Below are 18,053 nucleotides of genomic sequence, written 5' to 3' on the forward strand. Positions count from 1 at the left end.
CAACTTGATTTTTGACCTACTTTTTTTTTTTTTAAAGATTTATTTATTTATACAGAACTGGGGTACAGGCCAGAGATGCGGAGGGTGAGAGGATTCACCAGGAACAGAGTGGGGAGCAGAACAGGCAGACTGACAAAGTACAATGCTGAGGGGAGCAGTGGGTGAGACAGGAGTGGTCTGCTATGCAGTATGGATCACCTCCAGGGCTGGGGATTGAAATCGCACTAAAGGGGCTGCACCAGCTTGCAGTACTGTGTCTTAACTCACTGCGCCACCAAGGAGGGCCCTGATTTACTAACTTTTGAAGGTAGATGGTCATTTGGATGGATGAAGTACCCAATCCTTAAATATAGCATTTCTGTGCCAGAATTATCAAACCTTTAAAGTGGGTACAAAAAGACCACCATTTTAAGGTTGGTTTTCATAGAAACCGAGCACTCACCATTTTCTTCATGGCAGTAATCAAAGCCTGCCACACTACACCTTCGAAAAACCATCTTATTCTCCGTTAGGGTTCCTGTCTTATCTGAAAAGAGGTACTGAATCTGTCCAAGGTCCTCAGCAATGTTCAGGGCCCTGCACTGAACAGTAGAATCCAATTTCTCATTGTAGAAATCCATGTCACTTTGAATAAAATATATTTGTCCAAGCTTCACAATTTCAATGGAAACATAGAGAGAAATGGGAATCAAGACCTAAAAGGAAACAAATAATGTTTAAAAATGTTAAAGGTGGTGGGGGGAAGAATGAGGAATTAAGCAAAGTGATATAAGTAGCAAGAATCTTAAAATTCTATGACAGAAATTACCTGTAACAAAATGATCATAGTCCAAAACATATAGAATCCTGCCAACCCTGGAGGTGTGACATGTCCATCAAGTTCAGGGATATTAAAAAAGGGCACATTTTCATATCTACTCAACCAGATTCCATGACCTTTCAAAAAAAAAATACACAAAACATCAAAAGAATGCTACATCTATATTGCTGCAAATATAGAACTTTCTTCCTAAAGAAGAGGAATGAGAGTACATATTTCGGTTGAACACCAACTGTTGGTTTTGGGGAAAAAAATTCAAAAAATCAAAAAGCTGCACAATCTCCTGCTTCTTCAAACATCCCCCAGTCCCATCAGTGCTGTGACAACATGTAACTAAGCCCATTCAACCTGAATACTTTTCGGGTCAAAGCAGGAGAGACAGAAGGATGTGCGGGAGCAAATTCTTGGCTAACAGAACCAGTAATTTGGTTTTACAGAAGTTAAACATTCATAAATATAGTTTCCAAAGTGCTTTTTTTTTTAAAGGTTTATTTATTTAATGCACAGGTCAGAAGTGCAGAGGGTGAAAGGATTCACCAGAGAAAGAGTGGGGAACAGATGGAGTGAAATACACTGCTGAATGGTGCAGCGGCGGGGGGGAGGGAGGGGGGGAGGGTCAGGAGAGGTCTGCCACACCATGTGGTCAGCTGCCTGGCCGGAGATGAAACTCATGCTGCAGTGGCTGCCAGAGCCTTTTAGTGCTGTGCTTTAACCTGTTGTACCATCAGGGAGGGCCCCCAAAGTACTTTTTAAACGGTAATCTTGCTGAAAAGAAGTCAGCAAATACTCAAAGTTTACCTACCCAGTGCACCTGTTAAACACATGATAACCAAAAGCAGGACACACCAGAGGACATCTGTATTTGCTCTTCTTTCCAATTTACTGCGCTTATACCTGGGACCGCTATTATTCAGCATCGCCTTGGTTTCATGGCCTACATAGGAAACACAATGTCAGAGCACATGCAAATTAAAACCAGTAGCAAACAAGTTAATTAAACGAAGTTACATAACATTTTGTCAAATTGGTTTGTCTTTGTGATCCATTTGGAAAAGCAGAGACCAATGACGAAGTCTATCCAAAATTCCTGTTCTACTTCTGTAGATTGCATTTCAAGTACATGAAAAATATTAACTTGTAGGAAAGCACAGAGACAATGGGAAAAGCGAGAAGGGTAACCAACCTGCGTAAACCACAATGCCCACAACAGCCTCTGTGTTTCTAATGGTGCATCCTCTAAGTAATAAATTTTCTTTACCGAGACCCACACGTTCTTTGTTGGAATGTTCTCTATAAGAAAGAGCATGTAGATTCATTTTTAAATAGCAAAGGTGGGATGAAATAAATCAGGCAGTTCATAGGTAAGGTTTCAACCCTCTGGCCCATCTAACTACCATTGTTATTTTAGTACTACCTGCTTTGGCTGGGAAAAACGGGACAGTGAATTTCTAACTACCATTGTTTTCTATTCATTGTCAACTGCTAGTTCTACAGAGACTCAGATAACTTTAGTGACATAATTTTAGCGCTATAACAATGCAAAAGTTTTACTGGGTTAAATATAATTGCCGTTTGCAATTCCACTCACACCCACAAAGGTAAATCAGGGACTACTCACAGGAAGCCTCGGAATCTGTTGAGGTCATTATTTGGACTTTCACATTCTATCCTACTGGAAAATTTCTCAGGATCAACCTCACAGTCCTAAAAATAAATATTTTTAAAATCACAAAACAAACTGAATTCCAGGTTAAACCCTTAAAATTTAAGTGGTCACCCTTTCACCCTCTCCTAAGGTAAAACGAAGGCATTCTTGTCACACACTTTAGGTCACAAGTTGCTCAAATGAAAGGTAGTACAGGCATAATTATGAATAAATAAATTAGATGAGGATGGTCCTTGGGCATCAGTAAGTGTGTGAAGGTGATAAGAGTCACATGCTGGCGACCCTGTAGTCCTCTCTGCAGAAGAGCTGTTATTCATACAGCTCACATTCTTTTATCTAGAAGGCACTGAAACACTGGAAATTGTTCTGCTGTTCTTTAATCATGCAGGCAGTTTCCGAAATGTGAGTATATATGCTTGTGTATATGTGTGTACATGTAAGTATATATGAAAATCTTGAACATGTATACATTTGATTCCAGCAAAATTTTATTTAAAAATGGAAAATAAGCTAGATAGAAATATCTTTAAAAATTCCCTAATGGATCAAATGATAATTTTAGAATGCTTTATCAACAATGAGCAAATAAGCAAAAGATCTTTACAAAGAACATTGGCATGAATTCATTAAGAAAACGCTATGTCAACTTTATCTCATTTCCTTTCATTTCATATAGATTTTTGACTAATAAAAGAAAGGAGATATTAATATACTTCATAATGTTTATATGAACTTATCATGGCAAACATGGAAAATGTTAGTTATATGACTATATAGTTTGATTTACTAATAATTAGTATTTTAAATTACTGAACTAGAATCTCTCGCACGTGTTTTAAAATATCCTACCTAATTTCTTCCTCATAATACAAGAGATGGGTACTGCGGATAAGTCTAATTAAAAAAACAAGACTGAAAGAGGACTAGTAAATTGTTAAGTATCAAAATGAAATGGTATACAGAGTCAGGATTATAACTGAAGCATCGGTTTTGAGGGTGTGCACCCTTAAATGACACTGAAATGCCTTAAAAGCATGTATGCAGTAGTATGTAACAGAACTCCAAGATGTACAAGATTTTTACCAGTGTTTTAGATACAAGAATGCTTATGAAGTGACAGTGACATTAACTTGAGAGGCATAAATAACTTCCAGAAGATCAAGTGAATTCATAGGAAGATGGGCTCAATACTTATCTGATGATGAAATTTATTAAAGATAAGAATTTTATTTGGCTAAAACATTTTTTGTTTACAAGTATATGATGAAAGAAACCTGACTTAATAATAGTAGGTTCCATTTTCTTTTAAAAATACCATAAATGTTAAAATACTTCATCTCAAGAGCTTCTAGAGAAAGGGAAGGGAAGCTAACATTTAGGCATAATGTATGACATTTTGCATATTTTACCTCATTTGAGTCTCACTATAATGCTACGAGAGACACTATCATGTCCACTTCAAGATAAAGAATTTGAGGCCTGAGCCCTCCCTGGTGGCACAATGGGGCAGGATGCAGCACTGCAAGCCAGCTGCAACTGCTTCAGTGAGAGTTTGATTCCCTGTCCTGGAGGTGATCCCCATGGTGTGAAAGACCTCTCCTGACCTGCCCGCCCGCTGCTTCCCTCAGCAGTGTACTTCATCAATCTGCCTGTTCTGCTACCCCCTCTGTCTCTGGTGAAGCCTCTCACTGCCCCTGCACTTCTGGCTTGTACTCCAGTTCTATATGAATAAATAAATAAATAAGTCTTAAAAAAAAAAAGAATTTGAGACCTAGTGTTTGATACACAAAGTCACACAGTAATTAAAAGGCAGAACTGGAATTCATTAAAACTCTTAGTACTAACTTCAAATTCTTTCTTTCCTGTATTACAACACAGTCTAGTCTAGAATCTCTGGGGCATGAGAAGCTACAAACGTTTAAAATGACTTGGTATATAGGAAATTACAGATTTTAGGAAAAATGTCCAACTCATGTCTCTCTTAAGCAAAACATAAAACTTAAACTACCTTAAGAAAGTAAGTTAGAAAGTGATTATTTTTACAGCAAATTAATTTTCCAAATTGAAAAATAATTCTGTAGCTTTTCGGATTTCTTTTCTAAAAATAGGTATGATTATCAAAACAAAATGTTTGAACTCATATCCTATTATGTATAAAGTATAGCACACCTCCACTGACAAGGAATTGATCAGTCTCTGCGATTCTATTTTATAATGGTAAATCTATCTACACCCATGAAAATGAGATCTGTCATTTTCTGGGGCGAAAAAAATGTCAATAAGTCACTAACTAAGAACACATTACTCACCAGCTCTGCAAAGCCCCGAACCACCTGCCGTTGTTTTAAATTGCTCTCTCCATCAAGACCAGAAGTCTCGATATGACAGATTCCATCTGGATCAGTAGAAAACAGTAAGACCATATCTGCAGGAATGATCTCGTTACAGGAGAGGCGAATAAAGTCTCCAACTGTCACATCTTTCCAGCATCGGTCCACATATTTTTTCTCTCTCCTAAAATTAAAAAAAAAAAAAAGTTTCAAAAGAATATCAAGCCAAAAACAGATTTTTTTTAACATAGCGTGCAATATGTTTAAATTATGATAGTGAATTCCAATCCATCGAATGGTAAAAAGAGAAGCTAGAGAATTGGTAAAATCTAAATTTCACAATTTATTGCAACTAACGTTTAGTTACTAAGCTGCCAAAACAGATTTCTCAGCTTTTGTTTCCTATAAGATTTTGAACCAATTGCGTGTTTGAGTGAAATTCTGGAACAAAATAAAAATTAACATTTGGTGGGTCTATTAATACCTGGAGCAATACCTGTGAGATGTCCTGTGGTCAGGTGCCAGATCCTCAAGGTCCAAGATACATCACCTGCTCTGAGAGAGCTTCGCATCTACTACTCAGTGCTTGTGTGCTAAAAATATTACATGTAGGACACAGGGCATGGACGAGTGTGGTGCACAAAAACAAGTTCAGTGAGGTATTCACTACCACCTTTAGCTACTGGATACTTTTGAAAATTCATAATTCTAGTAGACTCACTGTAAGGCTATCTTTCCTTGACTGAGAAACCAGTAAATTGGTCTTTCTTCCTGGACTCTGTATGTACAACTAAACTTTCTTGCATCTACTTGGTTATTTGTACTTCCCTATTACTCTCACTGGTCAGGCTACTGTGCTCAGTCTCTTCTTCATGCAATGTTCTAGATTCAACTTGCTTCTCTAAAGAGTTCAGTGTCAAGTTGCTTTGGAGAAAGTTGGGGAGAATCCACAATGGAGAATGAACAGTGACTCCACTGGGGTGATAGTTGGGAGGAAGGAGAGAGGGGTACGAATGAACTATGGAGAATGTGGCCTTCACTTCAAACACACTGAAAGAGAATAAGTGGAATTGTGAATGAATATTTCTTTTTCATTGTTAGTATTTTTAGGAAAATATCAAAAGTGATTTTATAATTAGCAAAGAATGAATTATCACTGGGCACAGCTGTATTTATCAAATACTTTTATCATAATTCACTTGATGTTTGTATCATTTTTGTATCATGTTTGTATCATGTTTGTTCTGAGGTTGGTACTAAGAAAGGCACAATGATCCAACTTTTAAAGATGGTAAAAGTGAACTGGCTTTGACAGGTTAAGTAGCCTTCTCAAGGTAACATATCTCCTAAACAGCCCTGGAATTTGAAACAAGGCAAACAGCTTCAGACTCTGCCTCTCAAATAGCAGACTTCACTTCCAGCTGTAGTCACTCATTAATGATCACCAAATAAAACATGGTTTCATTGTGGGTACAAAAGGGAATTTCAAGAACTACTGCTTTGGAAAATGTCATAGATAAGATTAATTATTTTAGATGAATACTGATATTTCATCTCATTTTAAGAATCCTGAAATTCTATAAATTTAAGATATAGCCCTAAAATCTTAACTTTAGCAAGTCCTTTGAAACTCCTAAATCAACAAAGTTATTATTCAAGAACAGAAAACAATATAAATTCTCAAGGGCAGGTATCAGATTATTTTTAGTTTAAACCTCTAAATCTCTCAGTGCCTACAACATAGCAGAGAGTAAAATTTGTTGACCTATCAACAGTTTTATTTTTGGCACATTTCTGTAATCCTTGAAAGAAACCCTAACACTTCACATTTCACAAATGGCTGCTGATCGATCTATCTATCTATCATCTATCTATCTATCTATCTATCTATCTATCTATCTATCTATCTATCTATCTATCTATCTATCTATCTATCATATACCTATCTATCTATCTACCTATCATCTATCTATCTATCATCTAGCTATCATCTATCTATCTATCTATATATCTATATCTATCTATTTTAAAGATTTATTTATTTTTGCATATAGAACTGGGGTACAGGCCAGAGGTGCAGGAGTGGTGAGAGGCTTTACCAGAGACAGAGTGGGGAGCAGAACAGGCAGATCGACGAAGTGCACTGCTGAGGGGAGCAGTGGGTGGGTCAGGAGAGGTCTGCCATGCCATGTGGGTCACCTCTGGGGAGGGCAGAAATCGAACTCATGCTGAAGTGGCTTTAGTTTCTTAGTGTTGTGCTTTAACCTGCTGCACCACCAGGGAGGGACTACTTATTTATTTTTGATTAAAGAGTAAATTTATTTTTAGTTAAGATAATATCTAGATACCCCCAACAGGTGTTGCACTGTAATATACCCACCATGAAACCACCCAGAGTCCACCACCCTAGTTGGCTGCTATTTTAAAGACAACCTTAAGAACGTCCAGTTCTCTGTAATAGTTTCACTTAATTGGAACATAATTAGGCTTAAATGTTTAATTTCTAGATAAGTACTTGTTAATTCCCAGTGACACTTTCCAAATAAAATTAAACATCCTGTAAAGACAACATATTACAAATAAGCACTGAATTATCTGCACAGCAATGCTAATATGTTTCCAAGAGCTTGCAAAAATTAATGGCCTAATACTTTCATCCTAATTTACTGAGAAATTTGTTTTCTACAGTGATTTCTTTTTATTTCAAGTAATTTGTTAGTAAATTTCCATCAACAAGGCATGGTCTTACAGCCTACATTTATTTCTTTATATCCTTATAAATTGTTTCAAGAACAATTGCAGGAGGGGAGGATATAAGTGTTATTCCTCCAAACAAAAGTAAGTGGCAAAGATAGATTAAAAAAGACAATTATCTGATTCTACTCTATTGTGCAAAACAGCCATAAAGTGATATCTTGTAGTAGACTTTAACTGAATAAACGACTACTTCGCATATTTAAGTTTATATGCAAATCATCTAAAAATCACCCCAGATTATGTCTGAAAGTACACCTGAAAAAACATATATACCCCAGGTCTCCTATTAGGCAACTTTATAACATTGTATAGTGTAATAAGGAATTCTCAAATACTAATTGACTCACTAAGGTGACAAGCATAAATTCTAGCTAATAGTTATCATTAACCTATAATAATAATCATAATGACTAACCCTTAAGCACTTAGGAAGGTCTAGGTATGATGCTTGGCAGTTTATACTATGATATTCATAATGATGGAAACTGGGGATTATCTAGTTTGATTTGACCAAAGAGACTAACTGAGGCAATATCAGGATTAGAACTTTCTAGAGCCTACAAAAACAAACACATTATTAACTCTAAGCTAGCACTATGCAAGGGCTGAAAGAGGCATGTCTACCTGTGGGCTCCCAGCTCTGTCTTTTTGACTTTTACATTTTCTCTCCTTGGGATTTACATCACTCCTAACTTGCAGATCACCTTTAAATTGGACTGATGACTTCAAAATTTCTCTCTGTAGCTTCTTACTTCCAGAACTTCTGTAGAATGTTCCTATTCACTCACTGGGAATTTCCACTTAGATATCTACCTTGCTATAGCTTCTAATTCATTCTAAGTTGAAATTGTTGCTTATTGTTTCTATCAGTGGCATTTTATTTTAGAAAGCACAACAATAACAGAAATTTCCCAAATCTACTTGGGTTTTCCTTTAGAGTATTTCTTCTATAAATCCCTTCCTGAATTCTGCATCTATTTCCCAGTAATGTCCAGGTTGATTAGTAGAGGCAGATCTACGAGGGAGCTAGGCTAGCTCCAGAAATCAAGTTGACCAATATTCCCAAAGCACACCTTTGGCCACATTACTTTTCTGCCCAAAAGATGGATCTCCTACCACTAACGGAAATCATCTGCAATGGTTCACTGGATGTGTTAACTGGACCAGGCTATGGCTACCCAAGTGTCTAGTGAAACACTATCTCTGGGTATGTCTGTGCCCTGGACGTGGATGAGATCAGCATTTAAATTGGTGAACTGAGTAAAGCAAATGACCCTCTCCAATATAGGGTGGGCTTCATCAAACCTTTTGAGACCTGAATGGAATACAAACATGGAAGAAGTTTGAGGTGCTCTCTCCCTGACTGGCCAGTGGTGATGGGACATACTCTTCTGTCACTGCTCTTACCTGTTCTCAGGCCTTCGTACTCAGACTGGAACCTATACTAACTGGTTCGCCAGCTCTCAGGCCTTCAGAACTATACCACCTGCTTTCCTGAGACTCCAGTAGATCTGTGGGACCTATTAGTCTCCATAATCACAACAACCAATCTCTTAAAACAAGCCTCAATCCTATTAGCTCTGTTTCTCTGGAGAACCTTGACGAATACAATGTCCAAGCAGTAGCCAGATAATGAAGTCCCTCCACAGGAGGCTGCAAACTCTCTCTTTGACTGCTTTTTTCTCATTACTGTTCCTTTACATGGTTATTTCTCTCCATCCAGAATATGCTCACATGTTATTGTGAGCATGAGTTTGTGAGACAGGTAACATGCTCAATTCATAGTTTTACCAGTCTGTTCTAAAAGTATACACACACACACACACACACGTATATATCTCAGAAAAGGAAAATCCAGACAACTAACATCATGAACTTTGGAGTTCATTCATAAAAGGCACACAAATAAGGACTTAAATATAGTCCTCCCCTTTGATCTAATCATTTCATTTCTGTTAATGGTGAAATAATCATTTGCTCTCCAAATTTTCTGCACAAGGAATACCTACAGAAGTATAAATTTTCAAACTTATATAAAAAGGACATACTTAAATAAATTACAAATATTTAAACATTTATGTCCTTACATGGTAGAAAGAGAATGAGCTTTAGTTTCTTCCTCTTCTAAGGTGAAAAATCATATCATAGGGGTTCTATCCTATGGTTTCATTTAAAGCTAATTACCTCCCAAAGGGCTCACTCGAAAATATCATCCCACTGGGAGTTAGGGCTTGAGTTTGGGGAAAACACAAACATTCAATCCACAACATGGTCATAGGATGGTGGACCAGTGTCCATATAATTTGACAGGCTGCCAGTTATGGAGACAATGCTGCATGGTTTGTGTACTGTATCAGATGTGCAATGCAAGGATGAAGAAGCAACAAAGAATTCTAGGAGAAGAAAAACCACTTTTGAATCATATGGCAGTCAGTGCAGCTATTAAGTAATACTTTCTTAAAGGATAAAAACCTGGTAAATAGTGCAGTACTGGGTGAAAAGAATTAACGTATAGACAATATAAGAAGCACCTTCTCAATTTTGTGAAGCACACATACACACACATGTGCATACAACTGAAGAATAACACCATGATGTCACAGTTGTTTTTGGATACTACCATCGTAGTTAATTTTTCTCTTCACATTTTGTAAATATGCATTACTTCTATAATTAAAGAACATTAAAAGTAGGTAAACTTTATAGTTAAGTATTCAAATAGAGAAACTAGTAAAATAAGTATTTTTTTTAAGAGGATCACGTGAAATTTTGGATTTTCAATAGGATTTACTCAGGGTCCTAAAAGTACTAAATCATCTTGTCACCTCATGTCAGTGCTTAATACCAGACTTTTTCTCTTTGGATGATTATGCATAGCTTTGAATTTAAAAAGGGGTACAGCTACATCAACATAAACTGTGCTAAAGTAGTTTTGTACAAACTATTGTTTACCTCACCTCTATTACCTTGGCTACTAGCTTAATATGTTTTGTTTGAGTCAATACAACTTACTGATCTCACTTCAAAAGATATTTAAGTTGGGATAATAAGCAAAGAAAACCAAGTCATACTATCTACTGGACACTGACTTACATCTAAGAGCAAAAATCCTGGGATTGCAAGTAATATAACTGTAGTTCAAAACTTATCTTAACTGACTCTATTCTTGGCTCCACAAGTTTTCTATTTCCTACATACTAGAAATACAAGTCTCGCAGAAAGTAAATGTGTTCCTGGAAAGACCTCCTGTTATGAAAGCCCTCAATTGTTGCTATAATGAATGGGAAGAGTTTTCAGATCTCTAGCTTCACGCACAAAAAAATAATAGTCTCCACTTTTCACAATCCCTTTTTTCTACTGTATCTCTTGGCTTCTCCTTTTCCTATTTCATCTTGGTTTCTATATTCATTCTTGTTTTTCATAACCTATCTTCTTTTTAAACCCAAATTATAGCATCAAGTGTTAAAACCTGTTTGCTTTTCTTCTTGTGGTTTGAAGTTTCACTTGTTCAATTCCACTTACACATGACAGTTTTGCTTTATCAACTCTTAGGTTGACAATGGATTACACACTTTTGTTTTCCTATGGAATCTGAATTAAGTTTACAATTCAACTTGAATAAATATTGGCTGAAAACATCACTATCACAGAAAGGGTCACTAATGGGGGAAAAAAGTAATATTCTGCATGTTTCTAAATGGATCAAGTACTTCCTAGTAAAGTTTCTGTTATACTTACCTACTGTAAACTTTAGTTACTAAATTGTTGATCTGTTTGTCAATTTTGTATTTTCTGTAATCTTCTAAGCCATCTTTAATTGCAATAATTGTAAGGACCACCACCAGAGGCAACATCGTAATTTCCTTTTGGAAGGCTTCCACCAAAGGTACCCAGTTGAGGACAACCAAAAACAGGAAGTATAAATTGGCAACTCTGCAACCCAAAAACACACAAGGAGGTGTTAAAGAATCAGATAAATCCCTTAAACAAACAAACAAAAAAAACAAAAATACCTTAGAGGGTTTTCCATAGTTCTTCTGCATTGATTTTGGATACTACAGAACAGAATTAGCTAAATCTAACAAATCTGAATAAACTTTTTATTACCCCTGTACATTTCCAGCTGTGCCTACTTTTATTATTAAATTAAAATTAGTATTTATTCAATATAAAATAGTAAATACTTGTGAGTCTTGAGCAGTATAACATATGATGTTGATCATAACAGGAAATACTGCTTTTTTTTCTATCATTATAAAAACTAGATCGAATTAAATTAATGTGTTGTAAAAATACACTTTGAAAAACAGCAACTCTTACACTTGAGAGGTTAATTTGTATGTCTATACACTGGATTCAAATAAGGCTCAAAAATAAGTAGAAAAGCCTGAGGGGTTTTTTTCCCTTCATGACCAAGGCTTCTATTTCTGCAATTATGCCATTCAGAACCACCTTTTCAGGAACATCCTCCATTCCTCTGTTTCACACATACAAATGATCTTCCATGAAACCTCAGAGTAAAATCAAACAGCCCCATTCCTTAAAAGAAAGAAAATCTCATCTCTACACAACCCCTTTTTTCATCATTTATTTATACCTGTTAGCTGTCAAGCTTTAAAATAATCCACCCAACACTTATCCTCTCTCACTTTCAACTTCTTTTACTCTGAAAATTTCTTTCCTAACCATTTTCTTCCTGCTTTGCTTTCCACCATTTCCGTGTAGACTGATCCAAATCTACAGTGCTGCCCTGAACTCTGTTCAAGTTTCACATTCTAATTCCAACAAGTGCTCTAGATTGCAAACTCCATAAAAGACACAAACACCACTAATATTCAAAGCCTATTAATTCAACAAATTTGCATCTATTCTTTAACTATATCTTGCTGCCCAGTAAATGAATAATGAGTTCTGAGAAACTATGCTCACATGAGAATCTCAAACTCAGCATTTACATAACCAAATAACCTTCCAGTCAACCTTCTTCTTCTTAATTTTTATTAATAAACAGTTCTGTTTATCACCTAGTCTTCACAGTTCAACATGTTCACATCATCTTCACCTAATTCCCACATCAAATCCATTGTTTCTGAAATAAGTTCTACTTTCTGTTACCAGTGAAGAGTTCAAAGTTCAGTTGTCCATTACAATTCATCAGGATAGATAAAGCATCTTCCTAAATGTTCTCTCTGCCTTCAGTTTACCTCCACTTATGTTGGTCGGAGAAGACAGATTACTTCCCAGTCTCAAAAAAAAATCTTCTATGCTGCTATTGTCTTTCTGCTTTTATTCACACTGCTTTTTTCATCTGAAATGTGCTTTGCTGATGCCTTGCATCCAAAATCTCTTCATGATTAACTTCAAATGCTCTTCCTCTTCTATTGCTTCCGCTACTAGTCTTTTTTCTCCTTTTGTGGCTTTCATTCTACTTGGCAGCATTCTATAACACTGAAAAACTACGCTTTTTCATGGTTTGTCTATATGTCTTCGGTCCCCAGCTAAGGAGCCACTTAACCTGCATTTCCTTCGGTGTTTAACCTCCTAAAACTGGTAGAGGAAGCATCTAGCCATTTGTAAAATGCGAGGTGCATGTAAAGGGTTGTCATTTCACAACAGACTCTAAAATCAATCATCAATGACAACAGAGATGATGTAGGTATCATACAAAGCTAAGGGAATGAAAAATCTGAGAAATCAACAGAATAACAATGCACATTCTAAGACTCTGAGGAATAAAAGAGTACCTGTGAAATTGTTCAAATAAATTTCTTGGCACAAAATTCAGAAGCGTATACTTTGTTGTTCGTATTCGATTATTCACGTAGGTTCCAGAGAACTTTTCATACTCATCTTTGAGGGGCCGGAGATGGGGAACAACAACCCGGTGTTTTCCTGCCAGTCTGGGGGTCTGAGAGGACTCACACCCACAGGCAAGTAGAGAAAAATAGTTGTATGGTCTCTCATCATCAGTCCTGTTTGTACCACGAGTCAGCCGCTGCCAGTGATATCTGGCCCATTGAAGAAGCTCAGTCATGTCCAAAATACAGCAAGATCCAGGTCGTGTGGGTGACCTGGTAAACAAATAATAAAGCACTAAAACACTCCCCTTCAGCTTCTGGAAAGTTCTAAAGAATGGAATGTATAGTAAAAAAAAATTTTATGCCAATGACTATATGATCCAATTGTTCAAAGGATAAATGGACTCATTTAAACATTTGGACTCTTAAACATTTTAAAACAAACTTTTGTTTAAAACAAACAAAAAATTGTATTAAATACAGCACACACCTTCTAACTCATAAACAGAACTTCTAAACAACCAAAGACAGCATCTAAAGGTCACCCCATAACTTGAAGGTAGTAATTTAGGCTTAATGGGTACAAGTGTCTTAATTTATCTAAACAGGGCAGGAAATTGATGTGAGCATTAAAGGAAAAATATGTAAATCACCCAGCATAAAGCCTGTGAGTAAGTCAATAAAACTCTGTGCAGATAAAAAAATGGATGCAAATTCTTTTCACCCGTGTGTACATACTGCCCTCCATTCATTAGAGCCCCTTAGGTCTGGGTTTGGTCACTTGCCTCCCTCTGGCTAGCAGGACACAAAAACAGCCTCCATTCCTGTTTGCCCATGGGGTTGCTTGCTCTTCTTGTTCTTGGAAAACTTGTAGCCCCTGCCAGGGGCCCCAGATAAGTCCACTAGAGGAAAAGCACACGTGGCCTGTAGCAACCAAGTCAGACGCTGCCTGCCAGTTCCCTGCCAACACAGGCACAATCTAAACAGTTCCCAGCTGAGCTCAGCCCACCAAGCTGTGAGTCAATGAAAGTGCTATCAGTTATTAAACTAAACCTGATACACAATCTTGTACCGATTTTCCTTATTTCCAAAAAATGTAGTACTGCCTAGAATATGAGCTCATTAATTTTACTTTTTAAAAAGCTAACATTTAAGAGCCTACTATATCCCAAACCCTTTGCAGTGCACTTTACATGCATTTTTTTATTTAGTACTTACATCAACCTTATGACATAGGTATTTCATTCTTACTAACACACTCGTTTAATACACTGGCCCTTACGTAACCAAAGCGGACCTACTTAGATAGAACCTTGCCTTTCCCCAAGTTACCCGTTCCAGACAAGTCAATGATGGGAAAAATCTCATTGCCAAAGTATTTCTAGGTCCACCTTGTCTTGTCCTGATTTCTGTGACCGCCCACAAGGAAGAAAGATGGGAGACAGAAAGGCTGAACGAGTAGAGTTTATTGCTCCTGGGCAGCAGCTGAGACGGAGCTTTCAAGGGTAGGGTCCGCAGCTACTGCCAGCGCTATAGGGGAAAAGGGTCTCTTATATAGATTCTAGGTTCAAATTCTAAAGCGGTGACTCATCGCTGCGCCCCCTGATGCAAAGCCCAGTTCGTTATGCCCTTATCTAGCCCCACCAGTATCTCCCGGATGCGAATGCGAGGCCCAGTGTATCATCGCCCTTATCTAGTCCCACCATAGTTGTGTTACCCCGCACCTGGTCGCCCCCAACACACCTTCCTCAGTGCTTTCAAAGTATTAACCTTTGATGAGGTGCTGTTGTTTGATCATTGATGACCTTTCCTTTTCCCTTTTCTGATTCTCAAGGAATTTTAGGGAGGACAGAATTGGGGCTCCATCACTGGTGTCCTGAGCCTTCCTCTTCTCAGTGGTCTAGTCTCTCCCAGCTCCTAGTTGCGATAACTCACCCACCCCACCACTTTCTCTTTCCTGAAAAGTGGTTGCTAGGTCGTAGAACTGGCTTTCCCAAGACAATAAATTGTTAGTGTTTCAAGGATTAAAGGGAGAAAAATGAAGAGGCATGGTATAAATTATCATATGGTAGGGATCCTTTCCAATGTCTAGTTTAGAAGTTAAACCAGCTCATAGTGAGGGTCAGCTTAGTCACTCTATTTTAGTGCTTTCAAAATGTGTTGCGATCCCAGGGGGAAATAGCCTCTGATGGAACCCAGAACACAGAGACACACATATAGCCTAGAGCCAAACATCCTACAAATCAATTCTTGCCTTTGTAAAAAGTAGACAAAATTGGCCCTCACTGGTGGCGCAGCGGGTTAAAGCGCAGCACTAGGAAGCTAAAGCCACTTCCGCATGAGTTCGATCCCCGCCTGCCCCAGAGGTGACCACATGGCACCACAGACCTCTCCGACCCGCCCGCTACTCCCCTCAGCAGTGTACTTCCTCGATCTGCCTGTTCTGCTCCCCGTTCTGTCTCTGGTGAATCCTCTCACCCTCCGCATCTCTGGCCTGTCCCCCAGTTCTGTATGAATAAATAAATAAATCTTTTTAAAAAAAAAAAGTACACACAATTGTTATTTAAATGAGTTTTGTGTCCACACATACGAAAACCAAACTGTAGGTCCCAATATGTGTTACATCTCTGATGGGAAGTGATGTTGCCTTTTTCCCCCAGAGGAAGAAGGTGGCCCTCCAATGGAGATATAAATCACAGGCTTTTGATTCACGAAGTTATATGGTTTTCTCCAGGAGACATGCACTTTGCAATCTGCCTTTTCATTGGTTTGTCTCCAAATAAATCCATTTTGGTTGTGGAATAAATGATTTTATTTGTTTGAGGTTGATACCCTCATTACATGAATTTTCAATACAACTCTATCTTCTGGCTCGCCACCTCTCATTTTAAATCTAGTCAAGATATATTTAACAACTTTTGTGAAAAAATTTCAATCTAAAATAGAATTGGAAGTTACACAAAGGAAAATATCATGCTTGCATCCTCAAGAAAACAAAACTTAAGACAGATAAGGATAGAGAAACTATCTTCCTGTAAATGCCTGACTTACAGAAAATTGAAACTCATCACAGTTCACCAACAGAAATTCACAAAGAATCTCTCCCCATCCATAAACCCTTAAATTTGCTGTGTAAAGATGTCCAACTTTCAGAAATAGCCAAACAAAATTACTAAATCACCCAGACAGTAACTGCTGGAGATTTATTATTATTATTTTTTTAAGATTTATTTATTTATTCATTCATACAGAACTGGGGTACAGGCCAGAGATGCGGAGGGTGAGAGGATTCACCAGACACAGAGTGGGGAGCAGAACTGGCAGATTGTCCAAGTACACTGCTGAGGGGAGCAGTGGGCGGGTCAGGAGAGGTCTGCCACGCCATGTGGATCTCCTCCAGGGCAGGTGGGGATCGAACTCATGCGGAAGTGGCTTAAGCTTCTTTGTGCTGTGCTTTAACCTGCTGAGCCACCAGGGAGGGCCCTGGAGATTTATTATACAGTTATCAAGAGAACAGTTTGCAAACAGGTACATTAATGTCAAACACAAACTGAAACTTAAAGGTATGTTATTACAAAGTAGCTAGTGAAAAGAGAAAGCAATGAATTGTTTATTCTTCACAGTGATTTATTTTTAATACCAGAACCTTCTTAAGAGAGAAAGAGTTTTAATCAAAAGTTGATTCAGAGTTTTCCCTGGTGGTGCAAAAGAAGCTCTCTGAAGCTACTGCAGCATGATTTTGATCCCTGGCCAGGGAACTGACCCACATGGAGTTGCAGACCAGACCTCTCCTGACCTGCCTGCTTGGCAGACCTCTCCTGACCTGCCTGCTGCTCCCCTCAGCTGTGTATTTCAGTCCATCTGCCTGTTCTGCTCCCCACTCTGTCTCTGGTGTATCCTCTCCCCCCCCCACACACACACACTTAAGCATAAAAAAATAAATCTTAAAAAAAAAGTTGATCCATATAACTGGGGAATTTTGTATTTGGTTTCCAAAGGCTGAGATAAGAAATGACCCAGGACAGTTTGGTCTTGCCAAATGTGACGAATCACAGTTTGTTTTATTGGCTTAAATAAAGTACAGCCAAAATTAAGTGAGTTTGTTAAAGAATCAAGACAGAGGACTAGATCACAAAAACAGCGTTAGATAGAGGACTAGATCACAAAAACAGCATTAGATAAGTCTGGGAAAGAGGCCCAAACTTTGAACTTCTCAGGGAGCATTTTACACAATTTGCAATGGATATATTTTAACCACCCAGCTAGATGTCAATGTATCTGTCTGATGTTATCTATGTATTGAGGAAAACAAGGTGTCTTGTTAAAATTTACCCAGTCCATTTAGAATCTTATCTTCTGGGAGTAAGTTTCATTCACCAGGAGACAACTTTTTTATTGTCCCTGATGTAACTTCTTTGCTAGACCAGTCAAGCTGTGCCTTGGCTCTTTGGTTGAGATCACAGTGAGGGATGCCTAATTAATTGTTGATTTTCTACTGGTTATCCCTGCTCCCTGAATTTTCAGGGCTCATCTCTGGTTTGGTTTGGTTTATTTATTTTTCTTTTTTTGTTGTTAAAGATTTATTTATTTATGCATACAGAATTGGGATAGAGGCCAGAGGTGTGGGGGCGGTGAGAGGATTCACCAGAGACAGAGCCAGGAGCAACAGGCTGACCAACTAA

At 37.8% G+C, this 18,053-nt stretch overlaps 1 protein-coding gene across 1 annotated transcript in view; it reads right to left on the reverse strand.

Annotated features, from left to right (window-relative positions):
* The window catches only part of ATP10D (ATPase, class V, type 10D), a 72,306-nt gene that overhangs the window by 38,729 nt on the left and 15,524 nt on the right, over positions 1-18,053 (reverse strand). Inside the window, exons 2-9 of the mRNA XM_004681484.2 lie at positions 13,318-13,644; positions 11,312-11,506; positions 4,796-5,000; positions 2,439-2,524; positions 2,004-2,110; positions 1,623-1,754; positions 809-936; positions 443-695 (exon numbers count right to left, since the gene is read on the reverse strand). Of these exons, the coding sequence (XP_004681541.1) occupies positions 443-695; positions 809-936; positions 1,623-1,754; positions 2,004-2,110; positions 2,439-2,524; positions 4,796-5,000; positions 11,312-11,506; positions 13,318-13,607 (1,396 nt within the window). The 5' untranslated portion in view covers positions 13,608-13,644. The remainder of the gene's footprint in view (positions 1-442; positions 696-808; positions 937-1,622; positions 1,755-2,003; positions 2,111-2,438; positions 2,525-4,795; positions 5,001-11,311; positions 11,507-13,317; positions 13,645-18,053) is intronic.

This window comes from Condylura cristata, unplaced genomic scaffold, assembly GCF_000260355.1.
Source record: "Condylura cristata isolate star-nosed mole 26May11 unplaced genomic scaffold, ConCri1.0 scaffold00012, whole genome shotgun sequence".
Taxonomy (NCBI): Eukaryota; Metazoa; Chordata; class Mammalia; order Eulipotyphla; family Talpidae; genus Condylura; species Condylura cristata.